We start from the raw sequence: 18,207 nt of genomic DNA, 5'->3' as shown, positions 1-18,207 counted from the left end.
GGATCGTATATCTAGCGGACTGATACTGTATGAGGTTGATGAGGTTTCCTTTGTATATCTACAGTAGATGTGTGTGTGTGAGAGTACCTGGGTGCCAGCAGTGTAGAGCGTGTCCCTAGGGGGCTGATGAGGTGTATAGCCAGGTTTCCTCTGTGGTTGTAGGAGAGAGTGAGGCAGGCCTGGACGTGCTCCAGAGAGCTGACATACTCTGGTTTGCCCCAGCAGGCATCCAATGTCTTACTGAACAGCAGCCGGCTGCTTATGTCCCTAGGCTCTGAGAGCATGGTGAGAACACACTGGTGCTGTGGGCCCACACTTGTCCAGTTCTGAGCCAGGGCCACCATGGCCCCCGCATCCAGCAGACCATACCCATACGAATGACTCACTGAGACAGAAAAAGCATGAGAGAAGTTATGAAGAGTCAAGTGAGTCCATTTATCATGTAGTTCAGTTAGCCAAGGCATGTCCAATGAGAGCTCTCCTGTTACCTCTGCGGCCCACTCCATTGGTCCTCCAGTCGTCAGTGCTGAGGTGGGCGGGGTGAGAAGTTCTCACCACCAGGTGCTGCATGTCCCTCCACGTCAGGTTCATACTATACAGAGAGAGACGAATATATATGTATTCTTATGTTAGAGATATTCTAATAAAAGAGAGGAGAGTTTAACAGAAATATTCTAGTGAGAGAGATATTCCTCCATATCAGGTTCATACTACAGGCAGATAGGAAAGATAAAGACATACAATACAAAAAAGATGGATACAATCATCACTAGAAGCCTGAGGGATATGTCAGGGACATGTCAGTGTCAGTCACCCAAAGCTGTGAAATGGACGTGGTCCATAATGTTTTAACAGCAGTGTCCAGTAACAGCACCATTATAAAGGCAGCCATAAACACTGGTGTTTAATGGTGAGAGAACACAGTAAAACCTCATAGTAGGATAACAGGGTACTGTACTGTACAGCAAGCTGAGCTGACAAATTTCCCTAAGTGGTACCGCTCGTCTGTGCGGCTGTTTTCGACTGTCGGGGCAGATCACGTGGTCAAGCCAGCTGTGTGAACTTAGCGCTACCCACAGTGGAGCACCAGCAAAGCAGTCAGTAATGACAACTAGCCTTCATGTAGCTTCTAATGGTTTTGTTCTGGGAGGATGCTGGGACAGGTCACCTTCCACTAAGTAGAAGGGCCATATTAAATCTCTCCAGCTGATTTAGCAGCAGTAGGTAGGGCAGAGTGGACCAGACGTTTAGGGAACATATGCCTTTGAAGTGAGCAGAGAAAAGGAGGACTGCGGGCGAAGATAATCAAACCATGAATCACATGGGTTTACTGCTCACCTCGCTGCTCGCCGCGGTGCGCCGGGCCAAGACAAAAATAGAAGCGATAGACCCACTCCACAGCGCGACAGCGGTAGAGGCAGTAGCAGACTCTCACCTCAACAACCTTCCACATCCACACGCTCCCTCCATCAGCATTCACGTCTCACACTCTCTCATGTGTTATTAATAGACATGAACCTCCATCCAATCAATGTCACCTCGCTGGAAAAACAGCACTCTCCCTATTAAATGATTCCATCTCCATGAATTCCATCTCCTTAGGAAATACAGGCTGCCCTGTTATTGCTCTCTCTGGGGAAATGCTGAGGTGACCTACACTTTGGAGAATTATTGGGTTTGGACTGTCATTGTCTGTGAATTATAGGGTATATTGAAGCAAACTTCCTCCCTGCCTTCACAATGCCCTTCTCTGTTGCTGCAGTGGCTGGGGGGTGGCAATGACTACCAGTATGCAGTATATGTTTGTACTGTATGTGCAATGCTTGACTTGGACTGAAATAGGTGCTGGTACTCATTGTGGGTGCCGGTACTGTTTATATTTAGGCGCAGGAGCTCCACAATACTTTTAATATAATATTCTATAAGAGGAACAGGAGCTCAAGCAGTGGGGGGGGATGAGAGTGTGTTTGACAGTGGCTGTATCTCAAAAGGTTCCAAAAGGGTTCTTGCGGAGGGATAGAGTTTTTACCAAGAACTGTTTTTATCTGAAGAACCCTTTTTGGAAGACGAGGGATCTTGGTAAGGCAAAGTGCTCTATCTAGAACCTTTAACATCATATTATTAAACGGGTGGGTCTAATCCTGAATGATGATTGGTTAAAACCACATTCCAGCCGGTGTCTATTCCACAAGTTACCACCGGCTAACTCTATGACGTTAAAATGCCTATTTACTCTGTTCCATCTGACTGTGCAATCCACTGTCTCATAAGCCCAGCCAAGCAATTTATAAACTTGATCTCCACTATAAAAAGCATCTAGACATTATCTCACATTTATTTTAGACTAATATTTAGTTTTTAACAGTGGAGATTTGTATAAACCTTGCTGTCTGTCTCTCCGACATTTGCAACATTGTTTCAATTTTCAAATTCGATCTCCAGCTGTCCCATAGTAATGAATGTGTTGGGACGAGATGGACAGACAGGCAGAATTCTCAGCCAGTCGAAATCATTTTTATGGATATATACAAAGAAATGTCAATTGAAAAAAGGTAAAAACGAAACGAAGTGCAGCTAGTTTGCAGTCTTTCCAGCTTCTGTTTGAAGTGATTGTGTTAACTGTGTTGTTGGCTAGCTCCTCTGAACAACAGTGTCCTGACGAGTGAGCACATTTTCTATGCCAGGCGATATTGCGCCTCATTAGCTCATTGTTATGGATGTATCCAAATAAATGTCACTAGAAAACAGCTTAACCTCTTAAGGATCGGACCCTTTTTTTCTATTTTTGCCTAAAATGACCCAAATCTAACTGCCTGTAGCTCAGGACCTGAAGCAAGGATATGCATATTCCTGATACCATTTGAAAGGAAACACTTTGAAGTTTGTGGAAATGTGAAATTAATGTAGGAGAATATAACACATTAGATCTGGTAAAGATAATACAAACAAAAAAACGTGTTTTCTATAAATAAAATTGTTCCATAATATTGGCGCACGTTAGCTCAACCGTCCCGTATACGGGACACCGATCCCGTAGAGGTTAAACAAATGCAAATGCAGCTACTTTGCTGTTATTCTGACTGTAAGTTAGCCGTAGTTGGCTAGCTAGCAAGCAAGGGATAAGAACGTTGCCAGCCAGTATGCCAATGGAACATTTAGAACGAACGACTGGGTCGCGTCCATAGATACAGAACAAAAAGACTGAACGACTGGGTCGCATCTTTAGCAACCGAACAGATAGAACGAACGACCAGCCGGCTTGGGTAGCAACCCTAGATTTGAGTCGGGACTATATCTTGTGGAAGGATGAAATAGCATAAATAAATTAATCAGAATAATATTTGTAATGAAAATATGTCAATCATTATTTGAATATGTTGATAACCCGTTGTATAAAAGTGATCACTATGTGATCACGCTCTCCGTAGCCAATGTGAGCAAGACCTTTAAACAGGTCAACATTCACAAAGCCGTGGGGCCAGATGGATTACCAGGACGTGTACTCCGAGCATGCTCTGACCAGCTGGCAAGTGTCTTCACATTTTCAACCTGTCCCTGTCTGAGTCTGTAATACCAACATGTTTCAAGCAGACCACCATAGTCCCTGTGTCCAAGAACACTAAGGTAACCTGCCTAAATAATAATAACTACAGACCGTAGCACTCACGTCTGTAGCCATGAAGTGCTTTTAAAGGCTGGTCATGGTTCACATCAACACCATTATCCCAGAAATCCTAGACCCACTCCAATTTGCTTACTGCCCCAAAAGATCCACAGACGATGCAATCTCTATTGCACTCCACACCGCCCTTTCCCACCTGGACAAAAGGAACACCTATGTGAGAATGCTATTCATTGACTACAGCTCAGTGTTCAACACCATAGTGCCCTCAAAGCTCATCACTAAGCTAAGGACCCTGGGACTAAACCCCTCCCTCTGCAACTGGATCCTGGACTTCCTGACGGGCCACCCCAAGGTGGTAAGGGTAGGTAAAAACACATCTGCCACTCTGATCCTCAACACGGGGGCCCCTCAAGGGTGTGTGCTCAGTCCCCTTCTGTACTCCCTGTTCACCCATGACTGCATGGCCAGGCACGACTCCAACACCATCATAAAGTTTGCCGACGACACAACAGTGGTAGGCCTGATCACCGACATCGACGAGAAAGCCTATAGGGAGGTCGTCAGAGACCTGGCCGTGTGGTGCCAGGATAACAACCTCTCCCTTATTGTGATCAAGACAAAGGAGATGATTGTGGACTACAGGAAAAAGAAGAGGACCGAGCACGCCCCCATTCTCATCGACAGGGCTGTAGTGGAGCAGGTTGAGAGATTCAAATTCCTTGGTGTCCACATCACCAACAAACTATCATGTTCCAAACACACCAAGACAGTCGTGAAGAGGGCACGACAAAGCCTATTCCACCTCAGGAGACTGAAAAGATTTGGCATGGGTCCTTAGATCCTCAAAAAATTATACAGCTGCACCATCGAGAGCATCCTGACTGGTTGCATCACTGCCTGGTATGGCAACTGCTCGGGGTAGTGCGTACGGCCCAGTACATCACTGGGGCCAAGCGTCCTGCCATCCAGGACCTCTATACCAGGCGGTGTCAGAGGAAGGCCCTAAAAATTACCAAAGACTCCAGCCACCCTAGTCAGAGACTGTTCTCTCTGCTACTGCACGGCAAGCGGTACCGGAGCGCCAAGCCTAGGTCCAAAAGGCTTCTTAACAGCTTCTACCCCCAAGCCATAAGACTCTTGAACAGCTAATCAAATGGCCACCCGGACTATTTGAATTGTTCCCCCCCACCCCCACCCCCTATTTTACGCTGCTGCTACTCTCTGTTCATTATCTATGCATAGTCACTTTAACTCTACCTACATGTACATATTACCTCAATTACCTCGACTAACCTGTGCCCCCGCACATTGACTCTGTACCGGTACCCTCTGTATATAGGTACCCCTTTCCACATTTTGTTGTTACAGCCTTATTCTAAAATTGATTTAATACATTTTTTCCTCATCAATCTACACACAATACCCCATAATGTCAAAGTGAAAACAGGTTTTTAGAAATGTTAGCAAATTTATAAAAATAAGTATTCAGACCCTTTGCTATGCGACTCGAAATTGAGCTTTCCATTGATCTTCCTTGAGATGTTTCTACAACTCGATTGGAGTCCACCTGTGGTAAATTCAATTGATTGGACATGATTTGGAACAGCACACACCTGTCTATATAAGGTCCCACAGTTGACAGTGCATGTCAGAGCAAAAACCAAGCCATGAGGTCGAAGGAATTGTCCGTAGAGCTCCGAGACAGGATTGTGTCGAGGCAGCATTGAAGGTCCCCAAGAACACAGTGGCCTCCATCATTCTTAAATGGAAGTTTGGAACCACCAAGACTCTTCCTAGAGCTGGCTGCCCGGCCAAACTGAGCAATCGGGGGAGAAGGGCCTTGGTCAGGGAGGTGACCAAGAACACGATGGTCACTCTGAAAGAGCTCCAGAGTTCCTCTGTGGAGATGGGAGAATCTTCCATAAGGACAACCATCTCTGCAGCACTCCACCAATCAGGCCTTTATGGTAGAGTGGCCAGACGGAAGCCACTCCTCAGTAAAAGGCACATGACAGCTCGCTTGGAGTTTGCCAAAAGGCACCTAAAGGACTCTCAGACCATTTGAAACAAGATTCTCTGGTCTGATGAAACCAAGATTGAACTCTTTGGCCTAAATGACAAGTGTCACGTCTGGAGGAAACCTGGCACTATCCCTACGGTGAAGCATGGTGGTGGCAGGGTCATGCTGTGGGGATGTTTTTCAGCGGCAGGGACTTGGAGAATAGTCAGGATCGAGGGAAAGAGTAACAGAACAAAGTACAGAGAGATCCTTGATGAAAACCTACAGTGCCTTGCAAAAGTATTCATCCCCCTTGGCGTTTTTCCTATTTTGTTGCATTACAACCTGTAATTTAAATGGATTTTTAAACTGTATGATTAATGTGTAACAAAATATTTGTAGAAAACTAAAATGTAAAACTGTTACTTTTGTCCTCCACAGAGGGGGGTGGATGGGCCAATATACAGTGGGGGGAAAAAGTATTTAGTCAGCCACCAATTGTGCAAGTTCTCCCACTTAAAAAGATGAGAGAGGCCTGTAATTTTCATCATAGGTACACGTCAACTATGACAGACAAATTGAGGAAAAAAATCCAGAAAATCACATTGTAGGATTTTTAATGAATTTATTTGCAAATTATGGTGGAAAATAAGTATTTGGTCACCTACAAACAAGCAAGATTTCTGGCTCTCACAGACCTGTAACTTCTTAATTAAGAGGCTCCTCTGTCCTCCACTCGTTACCTGTATTAATGGCACCTGTTTGAACTTGTTATCAGTATAAAAGACACCTGTCCACAACCTCAAACAGTCACACTCCAAACTCCACTATGGCCAAGACCAAAGAGCTGTCAAAGGACACCAGAAACAAAATTGTAGACCTGCACCAGGCTGGGAAGACTGAATCTGCAATAGGTAAGCAGCTTGGTTTGAAGAAATCAACTGTGGGAGCAATTATTAGGAAATGGAAGACATACAAGACCACTGATAATCTCCCTCGATCTGGGGCTCCACGCAAGATCTCACCCCGTGGGGTCAAAATGATCACAAGAACGGTGAGCAAAAACCCCAGAACCACACAGGGGGACGTAGTGAATGACCTGCAGAGAGCTGGGACCAAAGTAACAAAGCCTACCATCAGTAACACACTACGCCGCCAGGGACTCAAATCCTGCAGTGCCAGACGTGTCCCCCTGCTTAAGCCAGTACATGTCCAGGCCCGTCTGAAGTTTGCTAGAGTGCATTTGGATGATCCAGAAGAGGATTGGTGTCACGGTTTCGGCCGAGGCTGCCTCTCTCCCTTGTTCGGGCAGGCTTCGGCGTTCGTTGTCTCCGGAATACTAGCTGCCACCGTTGTATGTTTCATGTTCGTTTGCTTTTGTCTGTTTGTTGTCACACCTGTTCTCGTTTAGCCTATTAGTGTTCTATAAGTTTCTCGTTGTGTTTGTCTCGTGTTGTGTGGTATTGTTTTTGTCAGTCGTGTATTTCGCTCGGTTGAGCTTCCCTCCACTGCGCTGGAGTAATTACGCACCTGTTTTGTGCGCTGTTGTTTTGTTTCGCCTTCGTGCGTATTTCGCCTTCGGGCAAGAGTTGTCCGATTGCCGTGTTTGGCATTACTAAAGTCTGTTGGACTATCCGTCTGTGTCCTGCGTTTGATTCCACCACTGCACCCACCTACAGCACGCGTTGACAGAATACCACACCTACAATGGAATCAGCAGGAGCCGCAGCAGCCCAGGCGACGCTGGAGGACAGGGTCCGGGAACAAGGGGACCAGATCCTGCAGATGGGGACCGCACTGCAGGAGGTGATCACCACCATCCGAGGCTGGGGAACGCCTCCACCGCCACCCTCCCTGCCAGCACCATCGGCCAGTCAGCCTATTCCCGCACCAGAACCCCGAGGAGTCCGACTCTCGCTCCCGAAGGCTTACGATGGGACCGCGGCCGGGTGCCAGGGTTTCCTTCTCCAGGTGGAGCTGTACCTGGCCACCGTGCACCCGGCGCCCTCGGGACATGAGAGCGTGTCCGCCCTGATCTCCTGCCTGTCCGGGAAGGCGTTGGAATGGGCCAACGCGGAGTGGAGGAGGATCGACGCGGACACCATAACTTACGACGAGTTCTCCCGCCGCTTCAAGGCGGTGTTTGACTCATCTCCCGGGGGAAGCGGCGGGGGAGCGTCTGGTCTTCCTCCGGCAGGGGGAGGAGGAGTGCTCAGGAGTTCGCCCTCGAATTCCATACTCTAGCGGCAGATGCAGGGTGGAATGATCGGGCCCTCGTCGATCACTACAGGTGTAGTCTACGAGAGGACGTCCGTCGGGAGCTGGCCTGTAGGGACACCAGCCTCACGTTCGACCAGTTGGTCGACATGTCCATCAGGCTGGATAACCTGCTAGCTACCCGCGGACGTTCGAGGGGTCCGTCCATTTCACCCTCCAGTGCCTCCGAGCCGTGCCCCATGGAGCTCGGGGCGCTGGGCGCTAGAGAGAGGAGGGGTCGGCTTACTAGGGGGTCCATCCCCTGCACCAACTGTGGTCGGGAGGACACACCGCGGCTAGGTGCTGGGGATGGCCTCCTAGGGGAGAGGACGACAGGTCCCGCACTGGGGATTCCCTCCAGGTGAGTAGGCGCCCCACTCACCCAGAGCTCTCTGTTGCACATTTTTGTATACCTGTGCGTTTTCCACAGGTAGCACCTCATTCCCAGCATAAGGCGCTGGTAGATTCAGGCGCGGCTGGGAATTTTATTGATAAGAAGTTTTGTTTAGCTTTAGGGATTCCCCTTCTTCCTGTTGATGTCCCTTTCCCGTTCATGCCCTAGATAGCCGTCCGTTGGGTGCGGGCTTGATCAGGGAGGTCACTGCGCCACTTAGGATGTGTGCGCAGGGGGTCATCAGGAGATGATTCAGCTATTTCTGATTGACTCTCCTGCGTATCCGGTGGTGCTGGGCATGCCCTGGTTGAGTACCCATAACCCATCCATTTCGTGGCAGGAGAGGGCTCTGATGGAGTGGTCTGCCCGGTGTGTGGGTAGATGTTTAGGCGTTTCCGTAGGGGCTACCTCGGTGGAGAGTCCAAACCAGGTCCCCGCATTGCACGTTCCCCCTGAGTATGGGGATTTGGCTATTGCGTTTAGTAAGTCGAGGGCGACGCAGTTGCCGCCCCATAGGCAGGGAGATTGTGCGATAGACCTCCAGGCAGGAGCTGCGCTCCCACGGAGCCATGTGTATCCTCTGTCTCAAGAGGAGAAGAAAGCTATGGAGACTTACATAGACGAATCTCTGAGACAAGGATACATACGGCCTTCCACTTCCCCTGCGTCCTCGAGTTTCTTTTTGTGAAGAAAAAGGATGGTGGTTTGCGCCCGTGCATCGATTACCGTGGTCTCAATCAGATTACGGTGAAGTACAGTTATCCACTCCCGCTGATTGCGACCATGACTGAGTCATTGCATGGGGCGCATTTCTTCACTAAATTAGATCTCAGGAGCGCGTACAACTTGGTGCGCATCAGGGAGGGCGTTGAATGGAAGACAGCCTTTAGTACCACCTCGGGCCATTACGAGTATCTGGTCATGCCATACGGGTTGATGAACGCTCCGTCAGTTTTCCAATCATTCGTGGATGAGATCTTCAGGGACATGCAGGGGCAGGGGGTGGTTGTGTACATAGATGACATTCTCGTGTACTCGCCTACCCGTGTCGAGCATGTGGCCCTGGTGCGCAGAGTGTTGCGGAGGCTGGTGGAGCACGACCTGTATGTTAAGGCAGAGAAGTGTCTGTTTTTCCAGGAGTCGGTCTCCTTTTTGGGGTATCAGTTGTCTGCGTCAGGGGGTGAAGATGGAGGTAGACCGGGTGTCGGCCGTGCGTAATTGGCAAACACCAACCACTGTGAAGGAGGTGCAGCAGTTTTTGGGGTTTGCGAATTACTACCGGAGGTTTATCCGGGGTTTTGGACAGGTGGCAGCTCCCATCACGTCTCTTTTGAAGGGGGGTCCGGTGCGTCTGCAGTGGTCGGCCGAGGCGGACAGGGCGTTTGGGAGGCTGAAGGACCTGTTTACCTCGGCCCCGGTGCTGGCGCATCCGGATCCCTCTTTGCCGTTCCAGGTAGAGGTGGACGCGTCAGAGGCCGGTCTAGGAGCCGTGCTTTCACAACGGTCTGGCGCGCCACCTAAACTCCGCCCCTGTGCCTTTTATTCTAAGAAGCTCAGTCCGGCGGAGCGGAACTATGACGTAGGGGACAGGGAGCTGTTAGCCGTGGTACAGGCCCTAAAGGTGTGGAGGCACTGGCTTGAGGGGGCTCAACACCCTTTCCTCATTTTGACGGACCACCGTAACCTGGAGTACATCCGGGCAGCGAGGAGGCTGAACCCTCGCCAGGCAAGATGGAATATGTTCTTGACCAGGTTTACTTTTAAGATCACGTACATCCCTGGGTCGCAGAACGGTAAGGGCAGATGCGCTGTCTCGGCGGTATGACACAGAGGAGAGGTCCGTGGAGCCCACTCCCATACTGCCGGAGTCGTGTCTGGTGGCACCGGTAGTGTGGGAGGTCGATGCTGAACTCGAGCGGGCGTACGCACCGACCCTAGTCCACCGCAATGCCCTGAGGGTCGGAAGTACGTTCCGCTCGAGGTTCGGGATCGATTGATCTATTGGGCTCACACGTCACCCTCCTCTGGACATCCTGGTATTGGCCGGACAGTGCACTGTCTTAGTGCCAAGTACTGGTGGCCCACGTTGGCGAAGGATGTGAGGGTTTATGTTTCCTCCTGCTCGGTGTGCGCCCAGTGTAAGGCGCCTAGACATCTGCCTAGGGGTAAGTTACTACCCCTGCCTGTTCCACAACGACCATGGTCTCACCTTTCGGTGGATTTCCTAACTGACCTTCCTCCGTCACAGGGGAACACCACTATACTGGTCGTTGTGGACCGGTTTTCTAAGGCCTGTCGTTTGCTCCCCATGCCGGGCCTTCCTACTGCCCTGCAAACCGCCGAAGCACTATTCACCCATGTGTTCCGGCACTACGGGGTACCCGAGGATATTGTGTCTGATCGGGGTCCCCAATTTACCTCCAGGGTCTGGAGGGCCTTTATGGAGCGGTTGGGGGTCTCGGTGAGCCTCACCTCGGGTTACCACCCGGAGAGTAATGGGCAGGTGGAACGTGTGAACCAGGATGTGGGTAGGTTTCTTAGAACATACTGCCAGGACCGGCCGGAGGAGTGGGCAAGGTACGTTCCCTGGGCCGAAATGGCCCAGAATTCCCTACGCCATTCCTCCACTAACCTGACCCCTTTCCAATGTGTGTTAGGGTACCAGCCGGTTCTGGCACCTTGGCAGCAGAGCCAGATCGAGACTCCTGCGGTGGATGAGTGGGCGCGGCGCTCGGAGGAGACATGGAACGCTGCACACGTCCACCTGCAGCGGGCCCTCCGACATCATAAGGCGAGCGCCGATCTCCACCGCAGTGAGGGACCGGTGTACGCACCTGGTGATCGAGTCTGGCTCTCTACCAGAAACCTGCCCCTCCGCCTGCCCAGTCGGAAACTGGGTCGGCGGTTTGTAGGGCCCTTTAAAGTCCTGGGAAGGTTGAACGAGGTGTGTTACAAATTACAACTGCCTGTTGAATATAAAAGTATTAACCCCTCGTTCCATGTGTCCCTTCTCAGGCCGGTGGTAGCTGGCCCACTCCAAGAAAGTGAGATCAGGAGACTCCTCCGCCCCCATTGGACATCGAGGGGGCACCGGCGTACACTGTGAGGTCCATCTTGGATTCGAGACGTCGGATGGGGGGTCTCCAGTATCTAGTGGAGTGGGAGGGGTGCGGTCCGGAGGAGCGGTGCTGGGTGCCGAGGAGAGACATTTTGGACCCGTCTCTCCTGACGGAATTCCATCGTGGGCACCCGACGCACCCTGCTCCGCGTCCTCCGGGTCGTCCCCGAGGCCGGAGTCGGCGCACGTCTGGAGCCGCGCGTCAAGGGGGGTACTGTCACGGTTTCGGCCGAGGCTGCCTCTCCCTTGTTCGGGCAGGCTTCGGCGTTCGTTGTCTCCGGAATACTAGCTGCCACCGTTGTATGTTTCATTTTCGTTTGCTTTTGTCTGTTTGTTGTCACACCTGTTCTCGTTTAGCCTATTAGTGTTCTATAAGTTTCTCGTTGTGTTTGTCTCGTGTTGTGTGGTATTGTTTTTGTCAGTCGTGTATTTCGCTCGGTTGAGCTTCCCTCCACTGCGCTGGAGTAATTACGCACCTGTTTTGTGCGCTGTTGTTTTGTTTCGCCTTCGTGCGTATTTCGCCTTCGGGCAAGAGTTGTCCGATTGCCGTGTTTGGCATTACTAAAGTCTGTTGGACTATCCGTCTGTGTCCTGCGTTTGATTCCACCACTGCACCCACCTACAGCACGCGTTGACAATTGGGAGAATGTCATATGGTCAGATGAAACCAAAATATAACTTTTTGGTAAAAACTCAACTCGTCGTGTTTGGAGGACAAAGAATGCTGAGTTGCATCCAAAGAACACCATACCTACTGTGAAGCATGGGGGTGGAAACATCATGCTTTGGGGCTGTTTTTCTGCAAAGGGACCAGGACTACTGATCCGTGTAAAGGAAAGAATGAATGGGGCCATGTATCGTGAGATTTTGAGTGAAAACCTCCTTCCATCAGCAAGGGCATTGAAGATGAAACGTGGCTGGGTCTTTCAGCATGACAATGATCCCAAACACACCGTCCGGGCAACGAAGGAGTGGCTTCGTAAGAAGCATTTCAAGGTCCTGGAGTGGCCTAGCCAGTCTCCAGATCTCAACCCCATAGAAAATCTTTGGAGGGAGTTGAAAGTCTGTGTTGCCCAGCGACAGCCCCAAAACATCACTGCTCTAGAGGAGATCTGCATGGAGGAATGGGCCAAAATACCAGCAACAGTGTGTGAAAACCTTGTGAAGACTTACAGAAAACGTTTGACCTGTGTCATTGCCAACAAAGGGTATATAACAAAGTATTGAGAAACTTTTGTTATTGACCAAATACTTATTTTCCACCATAATTTGCAAATAAATTCATTAAAAATCCTACAATGTGATTTTCTGGAATTTTTTTCTCATTTTGTCTGTCATAGTTGACGTGTACCTATGATGAAAATTACAGGCCTCTCTCATCTTTTTAAGTGGGAGAACTTGCACAATTGGTGGCTGACTAAATACTTTTTTCCCCCACTGTATATATATTTTTTCTTTTTGAGTATGTAAGTGGGGTTAGGGTGGTGAGTTCCCCCTTACATTCTAAAGAGCTTTGAGTGTCTAGAAAAGTGCCAATCAATTATTATTATTATTATTATTATTCAATGTTTTGCCATAGCTTGAAGACCATGCCTTTGTACAGAGATGGAAACTGGTGGACTGCAAGGCTATGTTAAGTTAAATAAATAAACAACTATAGTAAGTGCCTAAGTGCCAAATAAAGTAACAGGGTTGAAGTTATCTTAAATTAGCCCAAAATCTGCCAATTTCAAAAATTGAAATTTCTGTGAAACGCTGTATGTTTAAATTGTGGATTTTGAAAATATAAATATAAATTCAAGATGTGTCAATTTGTTTGTCTACATGCCATTTAAAAAACAATGCAGCTATTGGAGTAAACCTATTTTGGGTTAAGACAAGTAACTATGAGTAAGGGCAAACATCATGATAAGCTTGCAAGCTGAGTTTGAATAAGACATCCGATTACCACTTTGCATTTAGAATGGTTCGTTTTATTATAGCTAATAAATAACCAAATCATTGATGATCACTACATAAAATAAATGCATGTCTCTCGTCTCCCGCATACACATCATCACACTCCCTCATCTGATTGGTCGTTTTCTACGAACCGCAAGCCAGCATACGTGTCATCACACTCCCTCATCTGATTGTTGAAGTCGACGGGCCTTCTGACTTTGTGGCTGTGGTAACTAGTGATGACCCCTCTGATTGCAAGGTTGCCATAAGTGTTTCCTTACATGACCTTTGACTGTTGTAAAGCACTGTAGTGAACATACTCAATACAAATATTGACATCAAGTGGTGACATTACGAACTGCATGTTACTGCATTTCACTGCAAAGTTTGTGAACTTGTGAACAGTGTAGTTTCAGATTTGTGACTCGTTTCAGGAACTTCACAGGAGAGCCATTTGAACGTAAACTTTTTTTAAAAATCAAAATGCGTTTTTTGGCAGAAATGCCTTCTGGAACATGTGCCCTTTCATGTGCCTTAATAACAAACTTGTATGCCATCTGTAAATATGAATACAATTGTTCAATTACGAGCCTAGTTGGTTTAGCCAAAGAAAAAGATAGCAACCTTCCCGCTAGCCATGATTGGCTGAGATAATGAGTGGGCTGGACATGCCGAGAGATTAGTTCGAATTGGTCTGCCATGTAGCCTGCTTCTGTCTATTTGAGCTGGTCAGTATGTGAAGGTAATCCTGTCTAACGGGGCATTAAAAATATATATATTGCTTAGTAGAACTGCATAAGTGTTGCTCTCCACTTTCTGGAGGACCGTGTTTTGAAATCAGTGGAATTCGAGTATGATAGCTAAGGAGATGGAGAAAACACCTGTCTCCGGATTACATCTTCAAACTAAGTAAGGGCAACCATGGCATCCGTGACAGGGAGAAGCGTCCATTCCATGGATACGGGTAAGATAGTCTAGCTAGCTACATTTTCAGATATTACACGTTTCTAATTTTGACAGAAAGTCGTTTTCATTTCAAGTTAAAGTGTACTGTTAGCTAGTTAGCTAACGTTAGCTGGCTGGCGAGCTAGCTAACATTACGTATATGATCTGTGTAGTAACATTATTCGTATCTCAGAGCCATTTTCTTTGCTAGTTATAGCCTAATGTTAGCTAGCTAACATTGAACCTGGTTGGTTAGCTACCTGCAGATTCATGCAGGATAGTAACGTCTTGAGTTGGGATTATGGTTCATTGTTCAGTTAGCTAGCTAGCTACATGTCTTAACAGAAGACTCCACTATGCAAGTAACCATTTCAATAGAATGTCACTGCGAAAACTGTTGATAGACATGACTGGTAAATTCACTCTGGCTATCTACTCCGATTTCAGAGCACTCTCGTCTGAGTGTGCCAGAGCGCAGAATAACTGACGGATTTACGAATGCTCAACACCTGTTGAATATGGCCGGTGTCAGTAAACGTTGCCAAAAAAAGCGTAAATTGCTGCCAGCAGCACAGTTGCAGTCACCAACGCTCTGGATAACATAAAAACAGCCTAACCAGCTCTGCTAGGGAGAGTAAAATGGTCAGTGAGCTGTTCTCTCATTTGTGTCTGGAAGTAGCTAGCAAGCTAGCCAACATTAGCCAGTTAGCTTGGTTGCTTGACTGCTGTTGTTAGGACAGAACGCTGGGATCAAACCTTAAAGAGATGGGTGGGGCTAAAGCTTAAGAGGGTGGAACGATGCTGAATGGGTGTAGACAAAGAAGAGCTCTCCAGTAGGTACCAAAACATTCAAAGGCCATTTTCTCAAAAGTGAGGATCCAAGTTTATCAACTTTCAAAGCAGAATTACTTTCCCATTGTTCCGCAACTGTAGTGTATGATATACCATTTTCTAGCTCTGAATCACAATTTCAAATTTTGCTACATAAGACCGAATCGAGCCGGTCAGTCACATTTACTTTGAGACAAAGTTTAATTAATTCAGCCCCTCTTGTTTATTAGTGTGCTTGTGGTGCTTCAGCACAAACACTACTGCATTCTTATCCACTGCCATAGATAGATACATCTTTACAAACCTAATAAGGTTGGCCCCGTGTAGCTCAGTTGGTAGAGCATGGCGCTTGCAACGCCAGGGTTGTGGGTTCGATTCCCACAGGGGGCCAGTATGAAAGAAATGTATGCACTCACTAACTGTAAGTCGCTCTGGATAAGAGCGTCTGCTAAATGACTAAAATGTAAACTGGACAAGTGTTTTGTATTTACGTTTGTATTTATAGAGGATATAGATGCTTTTTGGTGGTTATCATGTAAACCACAAATAAAATGTTCTTAAATAATTTTCATATTTATTAAAAAATTCGTCATTTAGAGTAGAGTATCTGTTAATCCTTTGGCACACAATTTGTGAAAAAAAGATCAGTTTTTCATTCCACCTCAAAAAAATTACATATATAGGCAGATATATTGGTAATCTGTGACTTTTGCCTACCTCAAATCGGTATCGGAATCGGACTCAGTAATCCCATATCGGTTGGGCTCTAGATTCTACCCTCTGCAAAGGATTCTAAATAGCACCAAAAAGGGTTCCCTATGGGGACAAACTGAAGAACCCTATATGGTTGTACTTAGCACTTTAAAAAAAAGAGTTTAGTCTACAGAGCTGATCACTGGCTGGCCATGCCAGTCTCACCTTCCACCACACACTACTCTTTTCAGGTCTGTTGTCTTATACTATTGAGAGACTATATTCTATTGAGAGATGAGTTGAACAGAGATGTTGTAGAGAGAGAGATGACAGTTTAACATAGATATTCTAGTGTGAGAGTTGGCAGGTTAACAGAGATATTAGAGTGTAACAGAGATAACTCACTTGGCCTCCAAAGCCAGGGCGATGATCCCAGCAGCGAGTGGGGCTGAGGCTGACGTCCCCGTGTGGGAGTCTGTACACTTCTGTCTCAGGTCTGTAGTCACCTAGGAGAAGAGAGAGAGATGAGAGGAAACAACATCAGTCATTAGAGATCCTACAGAAACTAGCTGATTTGCATGCAAGTGGAACAGCTCATGTAAATGCATTATTTATCTATGCAAAATAAGTTTGAGTATGTGGATCTCAAGTAAGGATTTTGTCATTGGGTGACTTCTGCCTAGGCAATCTGGTCTCAGAGCATTTTGTATTATTCTGTACGTAAATCTGAAACACTCCATTTAGTATTCTATGTTACGTTTCGTATGGTATGTATTAATTTGTGGATGTCCATCACCCATTTCGTATGATATATTACAATTCGTATTATATGTTATGGATTTGCCAACGTACAATATGTTACGAATTTGCAAAACATATGATATGTTATGAATTATAGCTTTAGGAGTTGAATTACGAGTTAGGTCAAAGGGTTAGGGTTAGGGTTAGCTAAAAGGGTTAAGGTTAGGGTTAGGTGAAGGGTTAGCTAAAAGGATTAAGGTTAGGGGAAGGGTTAGCTAACATGCTAAGTAGTTGAAACATCAAAGATACCAGGCCTGGACTTCATAGCAGATTTTGAAAAGGCGTTTGATAAAGTAAGTCTAGAATTTATATATAAATGCCTGGATTCCTTTCATTTTGGTGAATCTCTTATACAACGGGTTAAAGTTATGTACAGCAACCCCAGGTGTAAAATAGTAAATAATGGTTACTTCTCAGAAAGTATTGAGCATTTAAGAGGAGTAAAACATTGAAATGCTAGCTATTAAAATTAGATCCAACAAGATCAAGGGGTTAGAAATCCAGGTGGTAAAAACAAAAGTGTCAATGTATGACAATGACTCAAGTTCTCTTAAGTCCGCAATCTGGATCCCTGCACAGTCTCATTGAAGATCTTGATAACTTTTCTAGCCTCTCTGGACTAAAACCTATTTATGACAAGTGTACCATTTTAGGTATTGGATCGTTAAAAGACAGTGTTTACACTACCTTGTAGTTTACCAATAAAATGGGCGGATGATGAAGTAGACATACTTGGTCTTCATATTTAAAAAAATATAAATTAACTTACCACAATCAATTTTAATAGAAAGTTTGCAAAAATAGATAAGATTCTGCAACCATGAAGAGGTAAATACATTGATTAACTCTTTGGTCCTATGACAGTTTACTTACTTACTAATGGCGCTGCCTACTCCAGACAACTCTTTAAAAAAAATCATATAAGCAAAAAATATTTCATTTTATTTGGAATGCTAAGCCAGACAAAATTAAACGTGCCTATTTATATAATGAATATGAGTTTGGGGGGCTAAAATGATTAAATATTAAAGCTTTAAACCTCTCACTAAAAGCTTCACTCATACATAAGTTATACTTAAACCCAAAATGGTTCTACAGTAGATTATTTAAAAAGGCTAATCCTTTGTTCAAAACTGGCCTTTTTGCCTTTATACAGATGACAACTTCTCATTTCCGACTAATTGAAAATGAAATGTTGTTTAAAGTATCGCCCTTTCTTAAACAAGCCATACAAAGCTGGTTACAATTTCAGTTTTATCCTCCAGAAAAGATAGAACAAATATTACAGCAAATATTATGGTTAAACTCAAATATACTGATTAATAAAAAAACATTCTTTATGGATTTTTTGTGTGAAAATGTTATTATATTTATTAATAATATTATGAACAGAAAGTTCAAAAAGAGTTTTGTCACGTATGCAGCTATCGGAAATATATGGGAATGTCTGCTCAATCCAAACTTATAACCAACTGATTGCAGCATTACCACAAAAATGGACGAGGCAAGTGGAAGAGGGAGAAGGTAGGGAACTTGTCTGCCATATATGAAGATACAAATTGGCTGAAAAGAATTGGCATAAATATAAAAATATTCCAGTTTAA

At 46.2% G+C, this 18,207-nt stretch overlaps 1 protein-coding gene across 2 annotated transcripts in view; it reads right to left on the bottom strand.

Moving 5' to 3' along the window:
* furinb (furin (paired basic amino acid cleaving enzyme) b) overlaps positions 1-18,207 on the bottom strand; it is a 202,987-nt gene that overhangs the window by 11,651 nt on the left and 173,129 nt on the right. For both annotated transcript variants that reach the window (XM_041838004.2, XM_041838005.2), the window contains exons 10-12: positions 16,208-16,308; positions 489-592; positions 88-385 (exon numbers count right to left, since the gene is read on the bottom strand). In XM_041838004.2, coding sequence (XP_041693938.1) covers positions 88-385; positions 489-592; positions 16,208-16,308 — 503 coding nt within the window. The remainder of the gene's footprint in view (positions 1-87; positions 386-488; positions 593-16,207; positions 16,309-18,207) is intronic.

The sequence above is a fragment of the Coregonus clupeaformis genome, chromosome 19 (genome assembly GCF_020615455.1).
Source record: "Coregonus clupeaformis isolate EN_2021a chromosome 19, ASM2061545v1, whole genome shotgun sequence".
Taxonomy (NCBI): Eukaryota; Metazoa; Chordata; class Actinopteri; order Salmoniformes; family Salmonidae; genus Coregonus; species Coregonus clupeaformis.
This window is presented reverse-complemented; position numbering and strand designations above follow the sequence as displayed.